This window comes from Abramis brama, assembly GCF_963993115.1.
Source record: "Abramis brama genome assembly, chromosome: 17".
Taxonomy (NCBI): domain Eukaryota; kingdom Metazoa; phylum Chordata; class Actinopteri; order Cypriniformes; family Leuciscidae; genus Abramis; species Abramis brama.
Window position 1 is genome coordinate 20,913,394 of NC_139979.1, and position 22,105 is coordinate 20,935,498.

Sequence of the window (22,105 nt, forward strand, 5' to 3'; positions counted from 1 at the left end):
TCCTTGTAAAGCACATCTGCCGTTAATCATCTTCACTTTGTAATCCGACTGGCATTTCCTGCTCAGAATCCTTCTTTGCCTGGATCTATTTTATTTAACAGCTTTATCCCTTTGGCTAATCTAGTTTCCAATAAATGACCCTTGGCCAACACATCCTATGCTTTCCGGCATGGCAAAATGGAAATGTTAATGTTTTAGATTAGGTTTCTGGAGAAATTTCTTTGATGACTTGTTGTGTGGGTTTTCCATCCATTTTTCCATTACAATACATTTGCATTCCATTCATTTGAACAGTGATTAGTCTTGCAAAACAGAGAGCTGAAAGACAGGAACCAGAGACAGTGTGATAATGATGAGAAAGAAAGACTGAGATGGAAAAATCAGGGAGAGACGAAGGGGTGGAGAGGGACAGACAAGTTATTCTAGTTACAGCCAGCTGGCAGAAATACTAAAATAAGATGTGAACCCAGCAGTATGTCTGAGTGAGAAAAGAGAGTGAGAAAGAGTGAGGGTTTGTTATAAAGTTCAATGTGATTTCTTTAATTTCTTCTTATTTTAAAATAAAATCAACGAACATTCATTCCATTGGCATCATGGAACCACCACTAAGCTTCTGTGTGGATAAATGCTACTGAATGGCAGAAAGACACATACTCTCGGCAGTAACCTTTATTGTCCATGCACAGAAATAAGTAATGATTGCTGAAATTGTTTATACATAAAAATAAAAATTGGATGAAAATTCAGATTCAGCTTTTATTAAAATATATACAAAAATAAAGAGGAAAAGAGTAGGTTGGGATTGAAGATTCAGGGGTTTCTAATCACAATTGACCATTTGCTTAGCTCCGCCCCCTTTGGAACTGTTGCTAATTCAGACAAGATTTACAGAACTTCACATAGGAATGAACTGGAGATTTCCTTGAACGGCAGGATTTTAATAGATTGAATATCGTCCTTTCTTGGGCTGGAATGACTTGAAGTTGGAAAAGCATTTTATCAGCCATTTTTCTTTAAACAAATTGTTAAATTATGCTGTAACGTGTAAACTTTGGCCACAGCAAATCAGAATGAAGGCATACACTTCTCACAATTAACTGAATCAAACCATAAAATTCAATTTAAAAGCTATCCAAACACAGATTCTCCATAGAGTTAGAGAGTAAAAGCCTGTCTGAGAAAATGGAGGCCTGCAACAGTTGGTAAGTTAGGATTGGTCAGTAACATTTTAAGACGGAGCTAAGCAAAAGGTCAACTGAAAAAAAACAAAAAAAACTGATGGACTAAACTACAGACATAACATGTTCCGAGGGAATATCGTACATTGATGTACATTCTTAAGGTACGGTTACATTCACGAAATTTTGCAGGCAAAAGAAAAGTCCATTGTCTATTGCCATCAGTGTGGTGATGTATGAAGCATAGCTCACACAAGTCATTTATGTTGGTTAACGCTGTCAGTTGAATCCGTTGCGAAAACTGAATGGGGAAATCTTCCACCCTCTTGCGAAATTCTCAATCGCGTGGATTTTGTTTGTGAAAGTTCTGCGATTTATGATAAATATGACTGCACCTTTTCTGAGATTTTTACTGTCTTACCAAAGGCTGATTTTCAAGCTTTAGTTATCCAGGTCTTCATCTATGTGCAGACCAACCCTCAAAAGTGCTTTTGAGCCCAAATGATGTATTTGTTAAATGACCAATCAGGGCCCAGTTAAAAAAACAATCTTTGCTTGGATTTCTGGAACCTCGCATCAATTATTTGCATGGCTCTGTCATGTATTATTCAAATACACTGTCAACAAAAAAAGCATGAAAGAAGAGATGAGGGAGAAAGGAAATAGATGATATAAAATCACAGTCAGTGGTTAATGAGGAAAGAGAGTGATCTGGATGGATAGTCTTCCTTTTTCCTCATACTTTCACTCTCTGATATAAACTCTTGTGCACACCACATCATCTGCGGTCATTGTCTGCAAAAAAAAAAAAACAGGAAAAAAGACTATTAAAAGGAAAAATATGATCGAAGACCAATGTGTGTGTAAGAATCACAAGGATAACACATAATAACAGGAATGAATCTTACCAGAATCAGTTCGCCGTCGTTGGTTATCTCCCTGGTCCATGAGGTTTTTGGACCCTCACCCTTCTGCAAAGTCTGTTCACAGCTAATTTTGCTGTCTGTTTCCCAGCAAGGAAAGCTCTGAGAGAAACAGAGACAGACAAATATGTAAAGGTAGATTTTTTCGGTCTTTTCTTTGGTCTGTTTTAATGTGTGACTGTAAAAGAGAGACGGAACGATTGAGAATGTGAGTTCCAGAGAAAGGGTGTGTGTTGAGTTTGATAGCTCCTCTGAGATGGAGGGTGTGATTGAGTCCACATCAGATTACAAACACAGACCTTTCATATGGTTCTTGTTTTTTTAAAACATTTTGGAATAGGAAAACACAGATCGACAAATGTAGGATGACGTTCTAAGTGTTTTTATATGGGTGTGTATATACCGTGCAGGGACGTCCATCCACAGTGGCCTCATTAAACTCCTGTCCAACTGTGAAGGTGACATGGGTGGTCCTCACAGAGGTGGAGGTCTTGATTGAAAGTGTCTCTCCGTCCTGCGTAATCTCCACGGATGGCTTTGACGCTGCTGCGACCGCAATCTTACGCAGCATCACGTTCACACCTGACAAAACACACATGCACATCAGAACAATCTCTTGAAGAACAGCGAGTACTCTGACGTCCAAAAAAGCTGTGGGAAAGTCTTCATTTATAGAGTTTTTGAGAGCGATGTTATTAAGACTGGCCGTGCTCCATACATCTGCGCTCTCTGCTGACAATGTCTGATGACATCACCTGATATAATCCCGCATATATTGGGAAAGCTATTTGACAAGGTGAGGTCAGATGCCCATAAAAATGAAAATTAAAAAGCATGGTAATCCACACAGTACTACCCGTACATAGTCTTTCAATGATGTTAACATATAAAGATGGCCTGATATTCTATAATCACAACAAATTTAATACCAATTTAATTAATATACCAATTTAATAGTCACCAATACCCAGAAAGAATTTCTTTCTTTTGCTGAACACAAAAGAAGATATTTTAAAGAATGTCGGTAACCAAACAGCTGAGGGACCCCATTGACTTCCATAGTATTTTTTTCCCATCCTCTTTAAAATATCTTCTTTTGTGTTTAGTAGAAGAAAGAAACTCGTACAGGTTTGGAACAACTTGAGGGTGAGTAAATTATGACAGAATTTTCATTTTTGGGTGAACTATCCCTTTAAAGAAACTATAACCAAGAAAAAAGCTGAATATTTGGTACGTTTTTTGGAGAATGCTCACTCTTGCTGTGTGTGTGTGTGTGTGTGTGTGTGTGTGTGTGTGTAGGTGGGTGAACTCATTGAAAGGGGGAAGTTATTCAACCAGCCACAGGGGATGCTGTAATCTATTAAACCTTCCTGACAGGAAATGGATAGAGCGCAGTGTGGAAGTAGGGAAGGGCAGAGGCAACAATGAAAAAAAAAAGAAGCATGGCACAGTTGAGGGAGGGCAAGATTACTGACAAGAGAAGAAAAAGAAGCAAGAAAGGCAACAAAGACATAGAAAAGGGGTATTCAAGTGTGGGAAAAGACAGCTAGATATAAAGAGGCCAGTCTCTCTCTCTCTCTCTCTCTCTCTCTCTCTCTCTCTCTCTCTCTGTGTGTGTGTGTGTGTGTGTGTGTGTGTGTGTGTGTCCCTCTGTGCATCGAGTAGAATTTCACACTACTCACCTCACACACATTCCCACCTGTCACCAAGGGTAAATATATACACATGAAGGCAGACAAGATGGAGGCCAAAATTTAGACACACATTCAGGCAGAGACGTGGAAACACATTGTCAATTACTCCAATGACTTTTAGCAGAATCCATTTACACACACACACACACATTCACATACAATTTGTGTGATAAACACAAGAAAACATACATCTAAACCTATTTACAATTTACTGAAGCAGGCAAAACCTTGTAAAAAAAAACAAAAAAAACATTAGCTAATAAAGTTAGACTGACTCCTGTCAGATCAAGCCCTGTTTCAAACTCCACAACTAACCGAGAAAATATGCCAGGAGTCAGACGGTCAGGGTCAGTGTCATAGGTTAAAGGTCAAAGGAAGCATTTCAGAATAGAGGGATGAAGATGAGGATGACAGGGTGTGGCGACAGGTCGGGCCCAGCTGTGCACAGGAACATTTGTGTGTTGAAAAAGAATTTTACTGCGTGTGAATTTAAGAGTTATGTGTGTCTGCAAAACATTAAAACAAGTTGCAAAGTTCATTCCACATTCCATGCATATTCGATGACATTTGTCCTCAGAAGTTCGTGTGGCTGCAGATCTCATCTCCTGCAGTTTTTCGTATTCATATACTGGTAATACATCATGTTCCCATGTCAGAAACAGCAGGACTCCCTCTCTATTGTGCTCCTTCTCCGCCCTCTTTAACCTGTCTGCTTCATTTCATCATTCTTTTGAATGGTGACCCACTCTCCCTTCTTAGGCAATCTGCTTCTTTTGTTCGGCACAGACTGTTGAAGAGGGGTGCCCTCATTAAATCGGACGTTAGTCAAATTTTGGGAACCCACAGACAAACTTGGATTCTGGCTTGAGCAATGGTACAGTAAGCATTTAAACAAGAATTTTCCGAGTTGGCCGAGAAATACAGCAAGTGAACCGACTTTTCCAAACACACATATGCAATTTACGCACCCACAAATTGAGAGCGCGAGGTGTTTTTCTATCCTGCACAAAAACGCAAAGGACAGCAAATGGATCTTTAAAGCACCAGTCAGGACAGTATCATATTGCTCAAGGAAATTAAGTGAAATAAGCTCAGCACTGTCAAATCTAATGCCAATTGCTTTTAACCTGACTAGTTTTATTAAAACTATTACAAAATTAATAGTGTCTAATAATATTTAGGCTAGGCCTATTTGTTTCTAATAACGCACTACAGTTGGAGTATAATTAGTATATAGCCTAAATAATACGTATTAAATAAGTAATAACTAGTTGCATAAAAACAGATACTGGTAGGCCTAGTTTTACGGGATAAATATTAAAGCGGTTTGCATTCACAAAAGAGGTAATGATGTGTTCTGTAGCGCAATCCATATAGGGTTTGCGCGCTCTCTCTCTCTCTCTCTCTCTCTGCGCGCTCGCCGGCATCATGATAAACACTTACCCAGTGCTTTGAGAAGCTCCTCGAAGTTCTCTGAGCTTTTCATTTTCCAGGTACCAGCAAAATCGGGGATTTTGCGATCCATCGTGCGTTCTGTCGAGCCTTAGAGTGTATCCCACTATTATTCTCTCTGGTGTGTGGCTGAGTGACTGTCCTTGATCCTGACACCCTCTAAAAGTACCTGCAACTTTGATTCTGAAAGCAGTGTTCCTACTGCTAAAGTTAAAATGATTTTTCTCCTTCCTCTATCCTTCTATTGCTCTCTCTGTCTTCCGCCGTTGACTAGATAAACTGAAGATGTCAATCGGTGCCTTTTACTACCCGTCTAAGACTTTCATTCAGTTCTTGCAAACGTTATGGCTTGTGGTGAATAGGTTGAACCTAAAATTCGGGCCAGTTATCACGCTTAATCTGTGAGCGCACACACCCCTTTTTTGAGAAACCCCACCCTCTATTTGCACTGTCAAATCAAGGCGCCAATGATACTTCGAGATGATCTTGTCCCGCCCACACCACGCCCCGCTGAAAACATGTGCGCACTTGAAAACGCCCATTAGAGCTCATTTTTATGCAGCCTATTTATTTATTTGCACATTTTTCTTAAATATTTAAATGAATACGACTTTGTTTATTACTGTACATTGAAAATTATTGCTAAAACTTTATTTTTATTCCTATTTTACTGGCATAGGCTATTCACAATCGTGCCAAAGGATCTATTTCAATCTTTTAGATGCCGCGGACCCACCTGACCCACTTCATCTTCGAATCGTGCGAGGGTCCCCCATCCTAAGATTTAAAAGGCCTCTATAGCCTATAAATTTATACTGTGAAAAAAAATATTATGTCTAAATATTATTTGGAAAATATTTAGTTTCTATTAACTTTGCCCTAATCATTATAGCATTGTACTGTTAGATGAATTAATTTAGTAATTTACTTTTTATTTTATTTTTATTTTTTAAATTATATAACTTGTTATCATTTGTTGTTATCTAACGTTATATATTTATTTAACTAAACTTTCTTTACATTCTTTATCTTATTCATTATTATTTTTTTATTATTTTTTTATTTTTATTTTTAAGTTTTAGTTGCACTCCATATAGGGAAACACACAAAATAAAAGGTGACAACGTAATGAATAAAATAAATAAAATGGGGATTTACTTATACAAATATGTTATATAGACTACAAAATATCAAAAATATATAATATATAAAAATATTGGTGAAATTTGGGACCCACTGACGTAATAGACGAAATTATTGGTGGTGTTGTTAAGCCCTCCCTGCTATTTCTAGCCTACTTTATTGGCGTGTTTGTTTTCCATTCAATATTAATAATAATAATACTATCATATAAACTGTAGGCCCAGAATAGAATAGAATAGAACAGAATAGAATAGAATAGAATAAACATTCAACAAGAGACATCCCAATGAACATATAGAATGTAGTGTACAGATGTCTCTCTCTGTGGCAGACAAGCTGTGTACAAGTAGGACACACATATGAGCATAAACATACAGGGCAATTTGTCAGACTGATTGTTAAAACAGAGCTCTGTCAAGTTCAGTCCCTCTTGTCCATTCCCGCGGTTATCTAAATCAACGCACACTCAAAGCTCCTGTAACTGGATCTGCCTCCGTTGTGGTTACCGTCTTCCCCGTTTGGGGCTGAGGGAGACATGGAGGGTCCTCTGAAGGAGGTGGAAATTCCAGAGATCCTGACGGGAGCAAGAGAACGCGAGGGAAGAGAATTACGCAGGCACAAAAGGTGACCTGGCAGAGGCCAGGAGGTTGCAGCAGTGTCCCCGAGGGTCTTTATAGTCTCCCCCTCACCCCTGCTGTTTCCCGGAAGAAAAGAGCTGAGCATATGGGGGGTAGGGGCTTGGTAAAAGGTGGAGAGGCGAAGTTTGGGTCTCTAATGAAGACGTGCGCCATAGAGACTGGATGATGAATGTGAGTCGTACAAAGAAGCCGTTAACCATTTACTTTTGATGGATGGTCTTCCGAGCCACAGCAAACTGCAGATTTTAATGTGCGGGTAACCCGGGTGACAGAATGGACTGCTCGCGTTTTGCAGTCACTCCAGTGTTGCCATGTCTTCTTATTATAAACGAGTTTGATGTTTTTTTTTTTTTTTTTTCACAAAAACTGGACAATCGCGGGTCAGTTGTTGGTCTTATTTACAGTAACGTTTAGAGGGATTGCTGATGTATGTTTGACAATAAAGTATGATAGCAGCTTTCCAATATCCCCAAGACCCCATACTATTCAGGCCATGCACTCTGAGTATATGCAATGCCAGTATGTCACCATAGATGTATAGAATTATTTATTAATAATTAATAAATACTTTTATAGGCTAATTAATTAAAGGCAGGGTATAGTGATTTGTTCCAGAATTTTTTTTGTTATGCTGGTTGAAAGTCTCTTCACTTCCTGATAGCAATAACTAAGTTAAGTGGTCTATCTAAATTATATGTATTACATATCATCTGTGGAAGGCATAGGACCATACAATGTTCGTCCAATCATCCCATTCGTTCCTGCCTGTCAACGTATGTATTTCCATAACTCCGCGCACCCTGCTCGCCCAGACATCACACGTCATCAGCGAGTTTCATGCTATGCAGAGTTAGACAGACTTCAGTCACTGAGCACCGCAACCGAAACAGCAGCCACCTTTTACAGTTCCTCCTGAACCAAAACAACCAGCTTATACTGCGTTCACGGCATAACGCTGCATTCACACGGGGCATCGACGCTTGACGGAGGGCGTGCCTGAAGCTTGGTGCTGACCCGACCGCCATAGTGACAACAGCCAATCACATTACTTTTCCGGTCTTGCGTGAACACAATTGGTTAGCGTCTGCACTAGGGTATTTGCATAGGCGATCTGATTGGCTGACGCCCGCATTGGCGCTTGAAAAGTTTAAATTTGTTAAACTTTTGCCATGAGCAATGCCAGTGGGACGCAGTGGAACCCACAATTCAGTTCAGCAAAGCATGACTTCACCCATTCAAAGTAAATGAGAAGTGTTAACATAGCTTTACTACCTACTGTAATTGGGAAGAGTGACGTTAAACTCGGAGCGGTTCGTGACTTGAAATTATGCGTTTCAGTGGCAACACTATCAACGCTGAAATTAATCTGCAGCTGTCAGGTGGTACAGGTCAGTGATCTTTCAGTAATTTATGTTAATTATTATTGTAATGTTATGTGCTTTGAGACATGAGGTAGTTAACCCCGTTTCTCGTGACGCTTTTGTTTGCTCCCTGCTGTATACGTTCATGTGTTTTGAAGGAGCTCTGGAGCTTTGGAGACGCTCTGAAGGGAGGGTGGGATCTTATGCTTTCAAAGCTAGCTCGCTATTGCTAGCCTCTCCGAAAATTGCCTACCCTACCTTTAAGTGTCCATTTGTATTTGTAAAATATTTTAGTTTTTTTTTTATATATATATATAAAAGGATAATTATTTTTAATTATTAAAAAAATATATTTGTATTATTTGTCACAATTTAGCCTAGCTTTAATAAACTATATTTTATTTTATGTAATTTTTTTCAAATTCTATTTTGATCGGTGAATTTAAGCAATTTACCTTTCCTGATTCATAAACCAAACTGCTTTTTCTTGCGAGATCTGGCAACACCGAATCACTCAATCGCACGCTTCAAAATACTTTCTACTCACAGCCCCCCACACGTCAGTTTTACGATTATTAGTTTTAAACATCCCCACACAACGTTGTTTCTTATTGTAGGACTTACTTCTCCCTTTCACAGAGAGGAATGTAGCGCTGGGGTCGCTCACTGAATGTGTACAAAGTGCGACGCTTGTATTACAAGCACTTGACAGAGATAGCGCGAGGCGATGCGTCACACATCACACACCTTGCCGATTGTGTTCACACAATAGCTTCATGTCCACACATGCTCCTCTTCGTACAACAACACAGACGATAGTCATTACACTCTCATATCAATGGAGCTATTTGTCATCTTATCGCTGTTCTAATCTCCCCTCTATGGCATCCACTGCTGTCTCTGCTTTGTAAATGACTTGTTAGCTGCAGGCCTGTAAGGTAGAAAGAAGATTTATCAACGGTATATAAATACCCCAGTCAAGACACTTAGTGGGTTGTGCCCACCATCAAAAAAAAAGTTCAAAGATAAAAGCATTCTTGCATAGGAAACACACTTTGACCTAAGGACAAACTGGTGATTTGAAAACAGGTGAAATGGGAAATTAGCAAAGCATTTCAATTGTTCTTTCCTGGTTAACATTTATAATATCTTGCCTGTCCTGGGTGGCCCTTGACACCGAACACCCTCACGCTCTTCTTTTCTATTCTCATCCCCCTTTCCCCCCTCTTCGCCTTACCCGTTGTCATTCCCACCTACTTATCTTTGTTCTTTTGTGCTTAGGTCATTTTTTATTACTTTGTTCTGGCCTGGTGAAAAGAGGAAAGAATATGTGAGAGAAAGAGATCAAAGCCCAACAGGGAATGACAAAGATGGAGAAAGGGATGAGAGACAAATAAGACAGAGAGAGAGAGAGAGATAGAGAGAGAGAGTTGAAGGGAATAAGGAGAGGTGCCTGGCAATGAGGGCATAAATATTTCTGTGCGCTTTGAAAGAGGAATTAGGGTTTCATTTTACATTTCTCTCACTTTCCCTCCCTCTCTTCCTCTCTCTCTTTCTGCTTTTCACTCGTCTTGCCAAGAGCTCAGCAGGGTAAGTGATACTCACTCCGGGGACTCACATAACCCCAAACACATGCCACCAGCACATCGGTTTACATGCTTACGCCTGGAACACCACATGCAAATGCACCTTCTCTCATCCATGACGCCAAACTCATACTGTATGTTGGTTTCATTATGTTATAAAAGGCATCATACAGACACAATGATTTTTATACGGTGTTTCCAAAACCCTAAAAACCTCACGCCGTCCTGTCAACATTATTGGTTTGAAAGCTAAACAGCCTTTCAAGTAGTGAAGACCACTTCAAAAGTCCACACAAGTTGATTCTCGACTTATTTCACTGTTTGTGAGAACATTTGACTCTCACAAGTGTAGCCAAACCTGCACACACACACACACACATACTGACTGACAAATAGGTCAGTGATGCTCATATGTTTTTGTCCAATTCATTTATTCATAAATACATTAAAAAGGCTATTCACATTCAAATACTTGGAAACACCTTCTACGATGAACATATCTTACATTTTTGCATTAAAATTAATTTTGATATTTTTGAAAGGGCATAAAGTATAAAAAATGTCTGGGTGAAATAATTGTCCTTACATAATAATAAGGGAAAACAATTCTTAAAGGGAAAACATTTTTCTCTAAATTGTATATAATTACAATATAATTATATAATAACATACAATATAATTGTGTGTGTACCATATATATATATATATATATATATATATATATATATATATATATAATTTATTTAATATTAAGTCGTCCAACCAATATGCAAAAAATAATGCAATCAAAGTGGAGACCCCTGAGAACCTCTTAGTTTTGTGTAAAGATCAGTAGCTCCCTTAAAATTTAAATTTTCACTTCATTTTCACTTTTTATGTCAAGACAAGGTTAGTTCAGGTTGTAAAATGTTATAATGTTATGCACTCCACAACAACTTCAACATTCATTATATCTTGAAAGATTTAATTTTAAAGATTTAAAAAAAATATATACATATTATTTTCTTTTCTTTCTTAACTTATACGTCATCAGCATTAAAAATGGTAATTTTTTATAATTCTCTTTCGTTGCTCACACAAACACTCACACATGCATCCGATAAAGGGCCGATTTATAGTGTGGATGAAGCTAAATGAATTTGGGTGAAGAAGTAGATCATGTCTGACTATTTAATTTACTTTGACTCATTACCTCTTACAGTATATCCATTAATACCAACTGAAATTTAACATGAACCGCATGATTTCTTCAATCAAGCTGTTACTTTTTTTCTCCTTCTATATACTACATCATGTTCCTCCCTTTTTTCCACACCATGTGTTGTTCATTCTCTCTCAGTCCACCCTTTGCTCATTATCAAACTGTTCCACTTTCCATCTCCCCCTTCCCTCCTCCTTTATTCTGTCTCTCTTACACACACACACACACACACACACATCCTCTCTCTCCCTCTAATCATTAAGTTTCTATCCTACAGTCAAATCAGTCTCGGACTGGCAATAGCCAAACATTCGTCTACACGTTACTGGCTGGCTTCTTATCTTTTAAATCACTTCCTACTGTCTTTGGTTCTCCATCCTGTTTCCATCTGAATAAAACTCTCAGCTCAAACACACACGCTGATTGTCTTGTTAATGTTGTTCACCTTCTTCTTGGTCACACTTCTTGCAAACCACAGCCACTCAAGCACTGAACTTGACCCGACCTTTGATCTTGGTGTCCTATGACACCAATTACTATCAGGCTGTTTCTTCCCCTTGTTCTGAAAAGGGGCATTTCAGAATCCAACATACCAGAGTGAATGTTCTCCAGTTTTGTTTGTTAAATGTGATCCAAAATGCTGCATAAAATGAACTCTTTTACCTCAACAAACCTCAGTCATCTGAGGCTGCGGTAAGTGTGTGCGTTACAACTGGCACTTGAAATGAAAAGGCTTGTTCCTTACCCACCAGGCATCCAGGTTAGCCGCTTTCTGTGCCAAAGCATTTGTTTCGTGTTTATTTTTCCCTGTTGGTTTTAGTCTGAAGGTTAAAAGTCAGATTGAAAGCCTTTTTTATATTAGAACAATGCAGAAAGAACAAACAGGGATGTTCAATAACCTACAGTAGTGGTAAAGAGTGTTTGAATCATAGGACCTTATAGCTAAAACATTTTTGGCCACTAATGCCAATAAAACAGGCAGTTGACCTGAGTTCATTAAATTTAATTATAATGTATGGTAGATCTGTTCCTCTCTTTCTTTCTGTCTCTCTAAGTGGGGGATTTCTGAGTCTGATATTTTATTATGAGTCCTCGTGCCTTCATTTAGATCCAAAATGCCATATAAATGAACTTCTTCTTCTTCATCTAAAGAGTATGTAAAGGTTCATCGGTGCAGTTAATGAACAAACAAGTCTTATGAGTCAATTATTTTAATGAATCATTTCCTTAAAAGTCTGAATGGATACCGAATCAACACTGAATCATGACTCACTAATTGAACCGCAAGTTCCAAGTCAGTTCATCATTGCTCTTACATGTACAACCAACTCTTTATCTGTATGTGTTTGTTCATAGTTACTTTTATAGCTCACCATAAGCCTTATAGTAATAAGTAGGCATTAAAAAGTAATAAGTAATAAGTAGCGTAATATGACAATAAAATTATAACTATAATTATAGAAACCGACATGGGAAGAAAAGCAAGAGGCTTTTCCCATGCAGCCTCTCACCTTAGTTTATGTACAAACCTCTTATTTTCTTGTTTTTCTGTGGCTATAAAAGTTCAATTTAAGTGCAAGCCCGGTTTCCAACACTCCACCCTTTTCTACCCTACTGCCACCCCTCAGTACACCCCTGCCTTTCACTCTTCACTCATTCTTTCAGTTCATTCTTTCCTCCTTTCTCCTCAAAACCAATTGTTTGTTACATTTACTGGCTCTGCCTGGTGTGTGCATGTATTGATTTGCCTAATGTCATAATTGTGTCATGACCTATTGACTGAAGTTAGTGCCAGCTTGCCAGAGCTTAAGGCATGATTGATAGTTGTTCAGTGGAGTCTCAAAGGGATGAACAGGGAGTTCTCTTGAAGACTGGTGCGTGCTTAGGATATAATGCATCAAATGTATCTCATTGAATAAAATGTACAGCAACATCGTGTCTGAGTCTCAATGATTCTTATATATATTTAAATGAATTACTCAAAATAGTGTAGAACCATAAGACATTTAGTTAGACATTTGGTGTGCCCATATGGGATAAAAGAAAGAAATTAATAGGGGAGAGTCAATGCGAGAAAGAAAAAGGGTGGAAATGTGGAATGCTTGTAAAGAAAGGCCAGATTCCTGTACCACATTACAATAACTGCACATGGAGAGTCCAGGGAAGTGATTTAATGAGTGGAGAGTTGAAGAAGAGGTTAAAGGTGCTGTATTTTTTTCCTTGATTTCCCAGAAAAAGTGTTAATACTGTGGCTCTGTGGTGCTATACAAACATTGCTCTGTTTGTTTGAGCATCCCGACCAGCCTAACTGAAGGAGGTCTGTAATACCTTGTGGCTCCTCAGCTCCTGTGGATTGTGAGATCAGAATCTTAGCAAATGCAGTCAGTCATCGGGGTATTGTTTGCTTGTTTCATGAATACTGCGTATTTGGACGTCGTACTCATATGATGCAGTTGTTTGCATGCTATAGCCTAATTAAATGCAAGGAATCATTTTTGCAGTTATGTTTGCTTATGGTAGGGGCACAGAAATTGCACATGATAACACTTTAAAAACATAAAAAATATAGAAGTGATGAAAAAGAAGGAAAGAAATAGTATTGAGGTTAAAATTCATAATAGTCCTAAGGGTACTAGATATAAGTCTCACCCTGTTGCCATCAGTCGAGCAGTCTGACTTCCCAAAAAAGGGATGACTGCTAATGTGAATGGGGAAAATCTGTCTTGTGCGGCGCAATTAAATTTGAGCACTAGTGTCATCTCGTGGATGGTAACAAAATCTGTCTTTACAGAGGGAGTTTGCAGTGTCTGCCTTGCCCACCCAATCAGAATTTAGACACAGATAGTATTAATCTGGGTTTATTTTATTGTATCTTATTTAATTTTTTTGTGATTTATGCATTGATTATAAACAATCTGATGTGGGCTGTGTGTTGAGAAGTTTGATGAAGGCCTAGTAAAGGCTATATACAAAAAAAAAACAAAAAAAAAAACACCCTTAGCTGACAAGAACTGGGCCTGTTGCAGATCAGTAGCCTACTTTCACAACTCTTAGTACAACTCAACTGCTGTATTTGCTTGTAAAATATATCCTGCTCAAGCTAAATCTGTATGGATAATTAATTTATTATTATTATTTTTATTTTTTTTTTTACTTGTGTTTTGTTCAGGTTCTGAATCAATTTGTTCAGTTTGTTGAGTAGCCTAATAGCCTACACGGAGCACAAGAGCCCTCTGGCGGCAAATATGAAATAATAACAAGACTTCTTGTTCAAGATTTCTGAGTGAAACAAACAATTCACATTGCACCAGCAGCCAGATTTCAAATGAAAGAAGAGGTGAGGATCAATTAAGACCTAAATTACAGTGTTACATTTTGTTTGTTTGTCAGAAATGTGTTATTGGCTAACAGTCCTCCATATCTTCACGCTGACCTGATATCAAAGATTCATGACCCAAATCACCCAATTATGTTAAATTACATTCCCCAATACCACAACATATCACTTCTGCATTTTTTATGTGTTTTTTTTTTTTTCTCTCACCTCGGTCGTCTCAGTTATGGTTTCTGTTCAACCTTAACTTCCTAACAGAAAAAACACCTGTTTCACAAAAACCTTTAAAGACAGAAATTAGAGTCATCGACAGCTCTAGACCAAAAACAGAAAGAGTGCACTTATTTTTTTTAGAAAAGCGTTTTTATTTATGAACAAAATTTGGTAAAATGATTTTAATTCGCCACAGATTCGTCAGGAAAACTCACATCCCTGTGGCTAGTCCTTTGTTACAAACATTCTTATTCGAGGTATTATTGTGTAGCCTATAATTTCTGTCATAGAACAAAACATGAACGTCTCTTATGTATAAGTCTAAACCACAATTCTAAAAACCCATAGCAAATGGACCTTATTGTGCAATACCAATTGTGCAATTCGTGAATGGAATTAGGTTTAGTACTTCTTTTTTCTTTCTTTAGCATGGCCAAACATTTGCAGAAGAAGAAGAGGAAGAGCGTCTAAGATCCATCCGAGCCAAACATTGTTATGCAGTTCAGTCGTTTGTGGCAACAACTTCAATTACAGTCGATTTAAAAGTACTTCATTTATTATTTTTATGCACAATTAACCATATAATATGTTTTAAACCTTTGTATCATAAGAAATTAACACAAACAAATATAAATAGGCTACAACAAAGGATGCCTTTTTAGGTCTTTATATGTGTAGCACTAAAAACATACTTTCCGAGTCTTACAAAATGTAAACCATCACTACCAAAGTACACAGAAAAGAAAGTACGTTTATCACGGAAGTTTTAGTCCCCGAGCTCCCCTTAGCCCCGCAGTCCAGCTGGTTATTGCTTGGCGTTCTGCTTTCTGGGTTTCCTTCAAAATGGACCGGTTGACAGGCATCTCCTATCTCTTCACAAGCGAGGATGATGTGTTTGGTTTCATTGCGCATGTTTCTGATCCCACACGCGCCTTCAGTGATATCGATCCGTACCGTTACGAAGGAGAATTTTTCTTTACTGATACACAGGTTACCGGACATGGTCTTGCCTCCAGCATTAGTACACACATTTTCCACCCGCTGTTTCTCGCTGGCACGGAAAAACGACTGCGTCGGTCTGTCGCACGTTTTAATTTTCCTCAGGAAAGATTCCCATGCGTTTTGGTCCCACGTTTTTGGCACCCCGTCAGGAATATGGCGCTTGAGGAAAACATTATGAGCGTTGTTGTGCTTCGCTGGCATACAAGGCTTAGAGTTTGGATCCACCGAGTGACTTTGAGGCAAAACAAATGCCAAAAGTACCAAAAAAGGAAACATTTTGAAGACCTAAAGAGAGAAAAAAGTAGATGTTTCTCAAAACTATTAGGCTACGCTTAGCAATGATCAAGTGCATGGTCCCTACTCATATAGTCATCTAAAAATAGCATGCTAACCACAGCTCTGCTGACGTCTGTGGAACGCGCTCTTTCTTCTTTGTTCTACTTTTTTTCAAGAATTTAGTGTGGAGCTATTTCTCTCTTTGAGTTTCAATCTCCAAGTCTATGACCAAAAGCCTGGATCTTGTTGTGACACGTCAACCATCAGTTTTGATTGTGAGCCATAGGATGATCCATTGTCTTTTTTCGGCAGATTAAAAATTATAGTTTAGGTAGGCTACTCTATTATTTGGATATTAATGTTTGGCCTATTATATAGGCCTAAAGAAAACATATAATCTATTATTTGATGAAAAGATTGACAAATTAAGTTTTTTTTATAATGAATTCATAACCTAAATTCATAATAACATGAACTCAAATTTAAATTCATAACTCTAAGGGCCCTATTTTAACGATCTAAGCGCTTGTTTTAAAGCGCACGGCGCAAGTGCTAGATCGTGTCCGAATCCACTTTTGATAGTTTAATGACGGGAAAAATGGTCGGCGCGCCCGGCGCATGGTCTAAAAGGGTTGTCCCTATTCTCTTGATGAGTAATAATGGGTGCGTTTTGGGCGCAACGTGAAATAAACCAACCAGAGTCTCATCTGCCATTCCCTTTAAAAGACAGTTGCACTCGCGCCATGGCGGATTTGCTATTACATGGTGGATTTTTGCAAGCGGAAAAACTGAACGCTTCTCTAGCGAGGAAACGGATCTGCTCATGTGTGAGGTTAAAGCATGTGATAGAGCAGACCATCTACGGGACAAAGTGTACCCGCTTTGTGCACCCACCATATGCCCTTTAAATAACAAATTTAAAATTGCCAGTTGCAGTTGCCTCAAACTAGCAAAGAGCCAACAATGCGCCTGAACACACATCGTTTTCAGACCAGCACGCCCATTGGCGCACAAATGGGCGCAAATGCATTTGCTATTTAAACAACATGGCGCAGGATGTGAAAATGACGTGAAAATGACTGCGTCGGGCTAAAACTTGCAAAACACACTTGCATGGCGCCACATTGCGCCGGGTGTATGATAGGGCCCTAAATGAGCATTTTTCTTATCTTTGTCTTTGTATGTTGCAAGTAAAAGCCATTTTTTGGATGGTAAAGTTTTTGTCCACTGGCTGGTGCTGTGGCTGTGTATAATTAGAGCACCTGAGCAACAAGTGTGTGTTGGTAATTGGGAAGCACACAGTTTTTTGACCGCACGGCAGTGTAGCTCGCAAGGTGGATTTTAGTCTTATGCTGTCCACAAGGTATGGCTTTGTGTGTACGTGTGAACAAGGAAAGGCCACAAGAAGAGTTAAGACAAGTTTTGAGATCATGTTTAATGGAGCACAAGTAATAAAGAAAGACATTTGTTTGCATCTACGTCCGTCTGCATGGACTCTGTTTGTACGCGTTCTAAACTTGCTTACTCCTATTATCAACGGCAACGGCATTGGAAAGCCATTACATTGCATATCTAAACGAAATCCTGGATCTTGGACAAGCAATGTAATAGTAAGATTCTGACACTAGGTGGTGCAGTGCTGCTGAGTGGTTGCACACAATACCGGAGGCTGCAGTTTCAGGACCGCATTCTAGGACCTTCTGTTTTTTTTTTGGTGAAGTTTATAGCCTACTATTTTATAGCACTTACTATTCAATTCTCTATCTGAATTAATGATTTAGTTGTTTAATTGTATAAATTTAATTGATATAGGCTAGCCAACCCTAAACGTAGGCTACCCGTTGGTAAACCTCTTGAAATATTTAACCTTTGTTTCAATATATGAACAACTGCGTTTAAATGAGTTTTTCTTGGATAGAAAGACTATTTTCTGTGTCTGTGCAAGAGACAGCTTCACGTCTTTAGCTTCACGTCTGACACTTAACAAAGCGCAATAAACGGTAAAAAATTGCTCTACAGACTAGTGTGTTTAATAAGTGCGTAAATAAATTAAAATAATTTAAAAACAAATACCAGTTTACAACATCCAGCAGCACAATGAACGGTTTTTGCACAGCTAAATAATAACTGGAGACTGCTGACACCAAAAGCCTTGAAAGTTCAAAATGGTCACGCCTGCTCTTACGTTCAAAATAAGCTGGAAAGATAATAAAAAATGAATCATTTCCGTGGGTCTAGTCTTTGCATCTGTTTGTTTGAATCAGGTCTCATCTGTTGGAGTAGAATTGGCTAGTGGCGCTATCACAAAAAAATTCAGGCATTCATTCTTGGCATTCAGAGAACTTTATACTGGATGTCTTGTGAAATTAACACAAATGTGTTCTGAACACACAAAAAAGCCTTTATTTTGTTAAAACAGTTACAGTGAGAAAGTTGTTTTTATAGATGACATTTTTTCCATCAACAATTGATGGAAATCAACCAACAGAAAAAGGTCAGAGTTACAGTACAGCCGGGAAAACACTTACTCCTCATAAATAGACTTGAGCTTTAGTTTACTGCAGTCTGGTTTGTTATTGTTTGGTTTCATCTTTTTTGTATTCACCTGAAAATGATCAGGGAGACATTTGTTTTTAAATTTATCACAGGCAAGAATAACATGCTGTTTCTGACGTTTGACACTTTTGACTATTTTATTCTTACAGTCAATGTTAACAGTGATGAAGGAAAAAGACTTCTTGCTGATGCAGAGGTTGCCCTTATACATCTTTCCTCCTGATGAACACACAGCTGTCACATTGTTTTTTTCACTGAAGGCAAAGAATGACTGAGCTGGCCTGTTCCAGGTGCCGATTTTGTTAATGAACATCTTCCAGTTCTCTTTTTTCAGATCGGTTGGTGCGTCGTTCCGTACGTGCCGTTGAAGAAAAGTGTTGTGACCATTCTTGTTTTCCGCTTCAGTGCAGGGCTGAGACGGGTGCAGGATGTCCATCTCACTCAGACAGGTGTGGAGTACGAGATTCAACATGATCACGAATGACAGCATTTTTAGAACCTAAGAATGTTTGTATCAAATCAAAAATGTGAAAAAGTTACATAAACAGTATGATAAGAAATTACAGATAGTCACTAACTTATAAACCAATTCCGACCATTTAACAGTTACACATTCTCTTACATATTACATATATCTATTCAATGCATAATTAGGAACAGTACATTACCATATTGTGAGAAGTGTACTGTCACATCAGGCGCAGTCAGATCTTTACTGATTCACTTCTGTTCACTTCTGGTCTTGCATGAGACATGGGTAGCTGATAATGAAGTCAACAGGAAGTGGGTCACCACCATTCTTTTTTATTAAGCATCTTGTCTGTCTTTTACTCTGTCAGTTTAATTCAGTTGCTATGTTGTGCTTTATATATAATTGTGTATATAATTGTGAAGCAATAGAAGCCAGTACAGTGTAAAGATTATACAATAGGCCAATGCACAGTAGGTTACACAAAACTTGCAGTTTCATGATGTGATACAGGATTGCTTCACACACAAACGGTCAGTCAAATCACCTTTTGCTATATGCACTGAACATCCAGGTCTCACTATCGATATTTTGACGTAAGTGAAATTTGAGTGTGCTGTGTTCATTCCGATATGTATTGGAAGATGTAACACTGACAGCAGTAGTGTTTAAATAAAGAACAAAAAGCAGACATAAACCCTCAGATTTTTACAGGAGGATAATTTGGCTGTACTATTGTCATAACAGGATGTAGTAAATAACACATAGTTTATATATATTTGTGAGTATTTTTGTCCACTCAAATGCTGTCAAATCTTTAACTCTGCTGATTCACTTTCTGTGTGTGGTTTATGATTAAATGAGTTCATCAGGAAGTGGGCTGTAAAGCATCTAGGCTTTCTTTACAATCTTTCATTTAAAAAAAAAAATATTGTGCAGATTTTCTTTTTTGTTAAAAATGTTGCCCTTTTATGAAACAAAACATTAAAGTGTAGATAAAAAAGGATGCATTAAGCTAGATAAAATGTTTAAAATGGAAAGAATTAAAGTACAGTTATATCATTTTAAAGTATTAAAAAATTATAAATAGGAACATAGTAGTATACTTAAAGTGCAAAAATAATATATAAAAAGTAAATTATAAGTATGATGTTATGTTCATTTAAAGAAAGCATACAAATATACTTGCAGTATAAAACTGTTAAACTAGTTAAGGCCTACTTCAAAGTGTACTTTCATAAGCTAAAATAATGTACAGTAGTAGTATTATAATAGTAAACTACTAGTATGTATCCAGGTCCTGCCAATATCCAGCAGCTTCGCACAGCCATTGAAGAGGAGTGGACCAACATTTCACAGGCCACAATCAACAACCTGATCAACTCTATGCGAAGGAGATGCGTTGCACTGCGTGAGGCAAATGGTGGTCACACCAGATACTGACTGGTTCTGACAGTAATAAACAGGACAATTACAATCAATGTGTCAGGGGTCTGTCACTCCAGTTGATTTAATTCATAGTTTGGTGACAGAACCTTGTGTAAATATGCCCAAGCAGTTTACACTACTTGTAGCGGCAACCTATAGCCGCTGAGAGGCTAAGCAGCAGGAATAATCCTTGACGCGTTTTCGTTCATTGCAAATCCAACAACATTTATTGGCATGATAACAGACCACGTAGAAATGATTGATGATAAACGGTCAACAGAAAGTGAGCACTCCCCGCTACTCACCCCCTCTCTACACAATAAACCAAACAGGAAACAATACCAGGTATATACCCACCTATCCCACGTGACCAAACCACCTGGAAACATACACGCAAAATACAAAATAAAAGACAAGCGTTTTTCTGCACTTACACTACTTTCATTTGAAAGCCTTCTGTAAAACCGCATTCTCCTAAAAATATATCTAAATTACGACATATGCTTTCAATGAAAAATGCGAAACAGTTTATTGTAATGCTCTACTGGGTGGTTGCCCTGCACACTTAATAAACAAACTCCAGAGTTTTTACTAGAACCAGGAAGTATGACCTTATCAGCCTGGTTCTGTCAACACTGCATTGGCTCCCTATTAAACATTGTATACATTTTAAAATATTGCTGAGACTGCTGGCCAGGCGCTGCTGTCCTCACATTGCTGTGACGTAAGGATCTGCGGTTCTGCAGTTCTGCAGTTGGTTATAATTGGACTGAACAGAAGAAATGAACTGGAGAAGATTTCCACGTCGAAGAAGGCGGAGTCTCAGAGCCACACCTACCTATTATGTAATCCCCATGGACCAATGGTAGTTTGAAGGTGATTACCAGCCAGAGTTTTTTTTACCAAAAAAAGCTGTTTTGAACTCCCGAAACAAACACAAAACGAATTTCATTTTAGTCTAATTTTGTTCGAAATGATGTCACAACATTTCGCTCTTCGATTTCGCTTGTAGTATATCGGGGCCTTTACCCTAACCCCAACCCTGTCCTTAACCCTAGCATCACTACAGTGCCTACTATGGTCACAGAATTCAGTGTTCGATTTTGGTTCAGTGTCGAGGTCTAGCCATTCATGCTCTATGTTTTGACTTTTGCTGTGAGCACACGGTTCGAGTGTTTATTCCGTCACCATGTGGGCTCTTGTCTGGTCTTGTACGTATTTGTTGTACACCTGGCTTGTGAGTTTTCATTGGTCAGGGGTATATTCCAGAAAGCAAGGCCACATTCTGTATAACCTACTTTAATCTGAACTCTTGGTTGATTAGCCTAAACCTTGCTTATGTCAGTTCCAAAAGACCTGTGAAAGGTTAGTTCAATTAACTTCCAATTGGTAACCCAGAGTTAAGTTGCATGCATGGTGAGTACATAAAGACATTGCCAAAGGATCACTGATTTCTGGGGTCACCATGGAAATGGATGCTAAGAAAAAGCATGCCAGATACGTGAAAGTTTGCAGTTTAAGTGTATGAGATTAAGAACACCTTGTAACACAATAAAATAATGACTATGATCTAATCTGAGAATATAAAACTAATTTTATGATATAAATGCTGGAATGAGGCAGATAATTTATTAGTGGCCATCTGTAATGT

General features: G+C 38.3%; 1 protein-coding gene and 1 long non-coding RNA gene across 2 annotated transcripts; both read right to left on the bottom strand.

The window, feature by feature from the left end:
• Positions 1 to 654: 654 nt before the first annotated feature.
• crabp2a (cellular retinoic acid binding protein 2, a) lies at positions 655 to 5,618 on the bottom strand. Its single transcript, XM_084089805.1, has 4 exons — positions 5,239 to 5,618; positions 2,505 to 2,683; positions 2,087 to 2,203; positions 655 to 1,973 (listed from the first exon to the last, which is right to left on the bottom strand). Exons 1-4 carry the CDS (start codon positions 5,318 to 5,320, stop codon positions 1,923 to 1,925), a joined length of 429 nt encoding a protein of 142 aa, XP_083945931.1. The 5' UTR covers positions 5,321 to 5,618; the 3' UTR covers positions 655 to 1,922.
• Positions 5,619 to 18,381: 12,763 nt separating this feature from the next.
• Positions 18,382 to 19,334, bottom strand: LOC311067410. Its single transcript, XR_014603224.1, has 2 exons — positions 19,226 to 19,334; positions 18,382 to 19,056 (listed from the first exon to the last, which is right to left on the bottom strand). It is a non-coding gene; the product is annotated as an uncharacterized lncRNA (long non-coding RNA).
• Positions 19,335 to 22,105: the final 2,771 nt, after the last annotated feature.

Coding starts and splice junctions, on each gene's coding strand:
- crabp2a (XM_084089805.1), bottom strand. CDS start 5,320: ATGGATCGCAAAATCCCCGATTTTGCTGGTACCTGGAAAATGAAAAGC. Junction 2,684..5,238: donor GGAGCTTCTCAAAGCACTGG/GTAAGTGTTTAT, acceptor GTGTTTTGTCAG/GTGTGAACGTGATGCTGCGT. Junction 1,974..2,086: donor ACGACGGCGAACTGATTCTG/GTAAGATTCATT, acceptor TTTTTTTTGCAG/ACAATGACCGCAGATGATGT.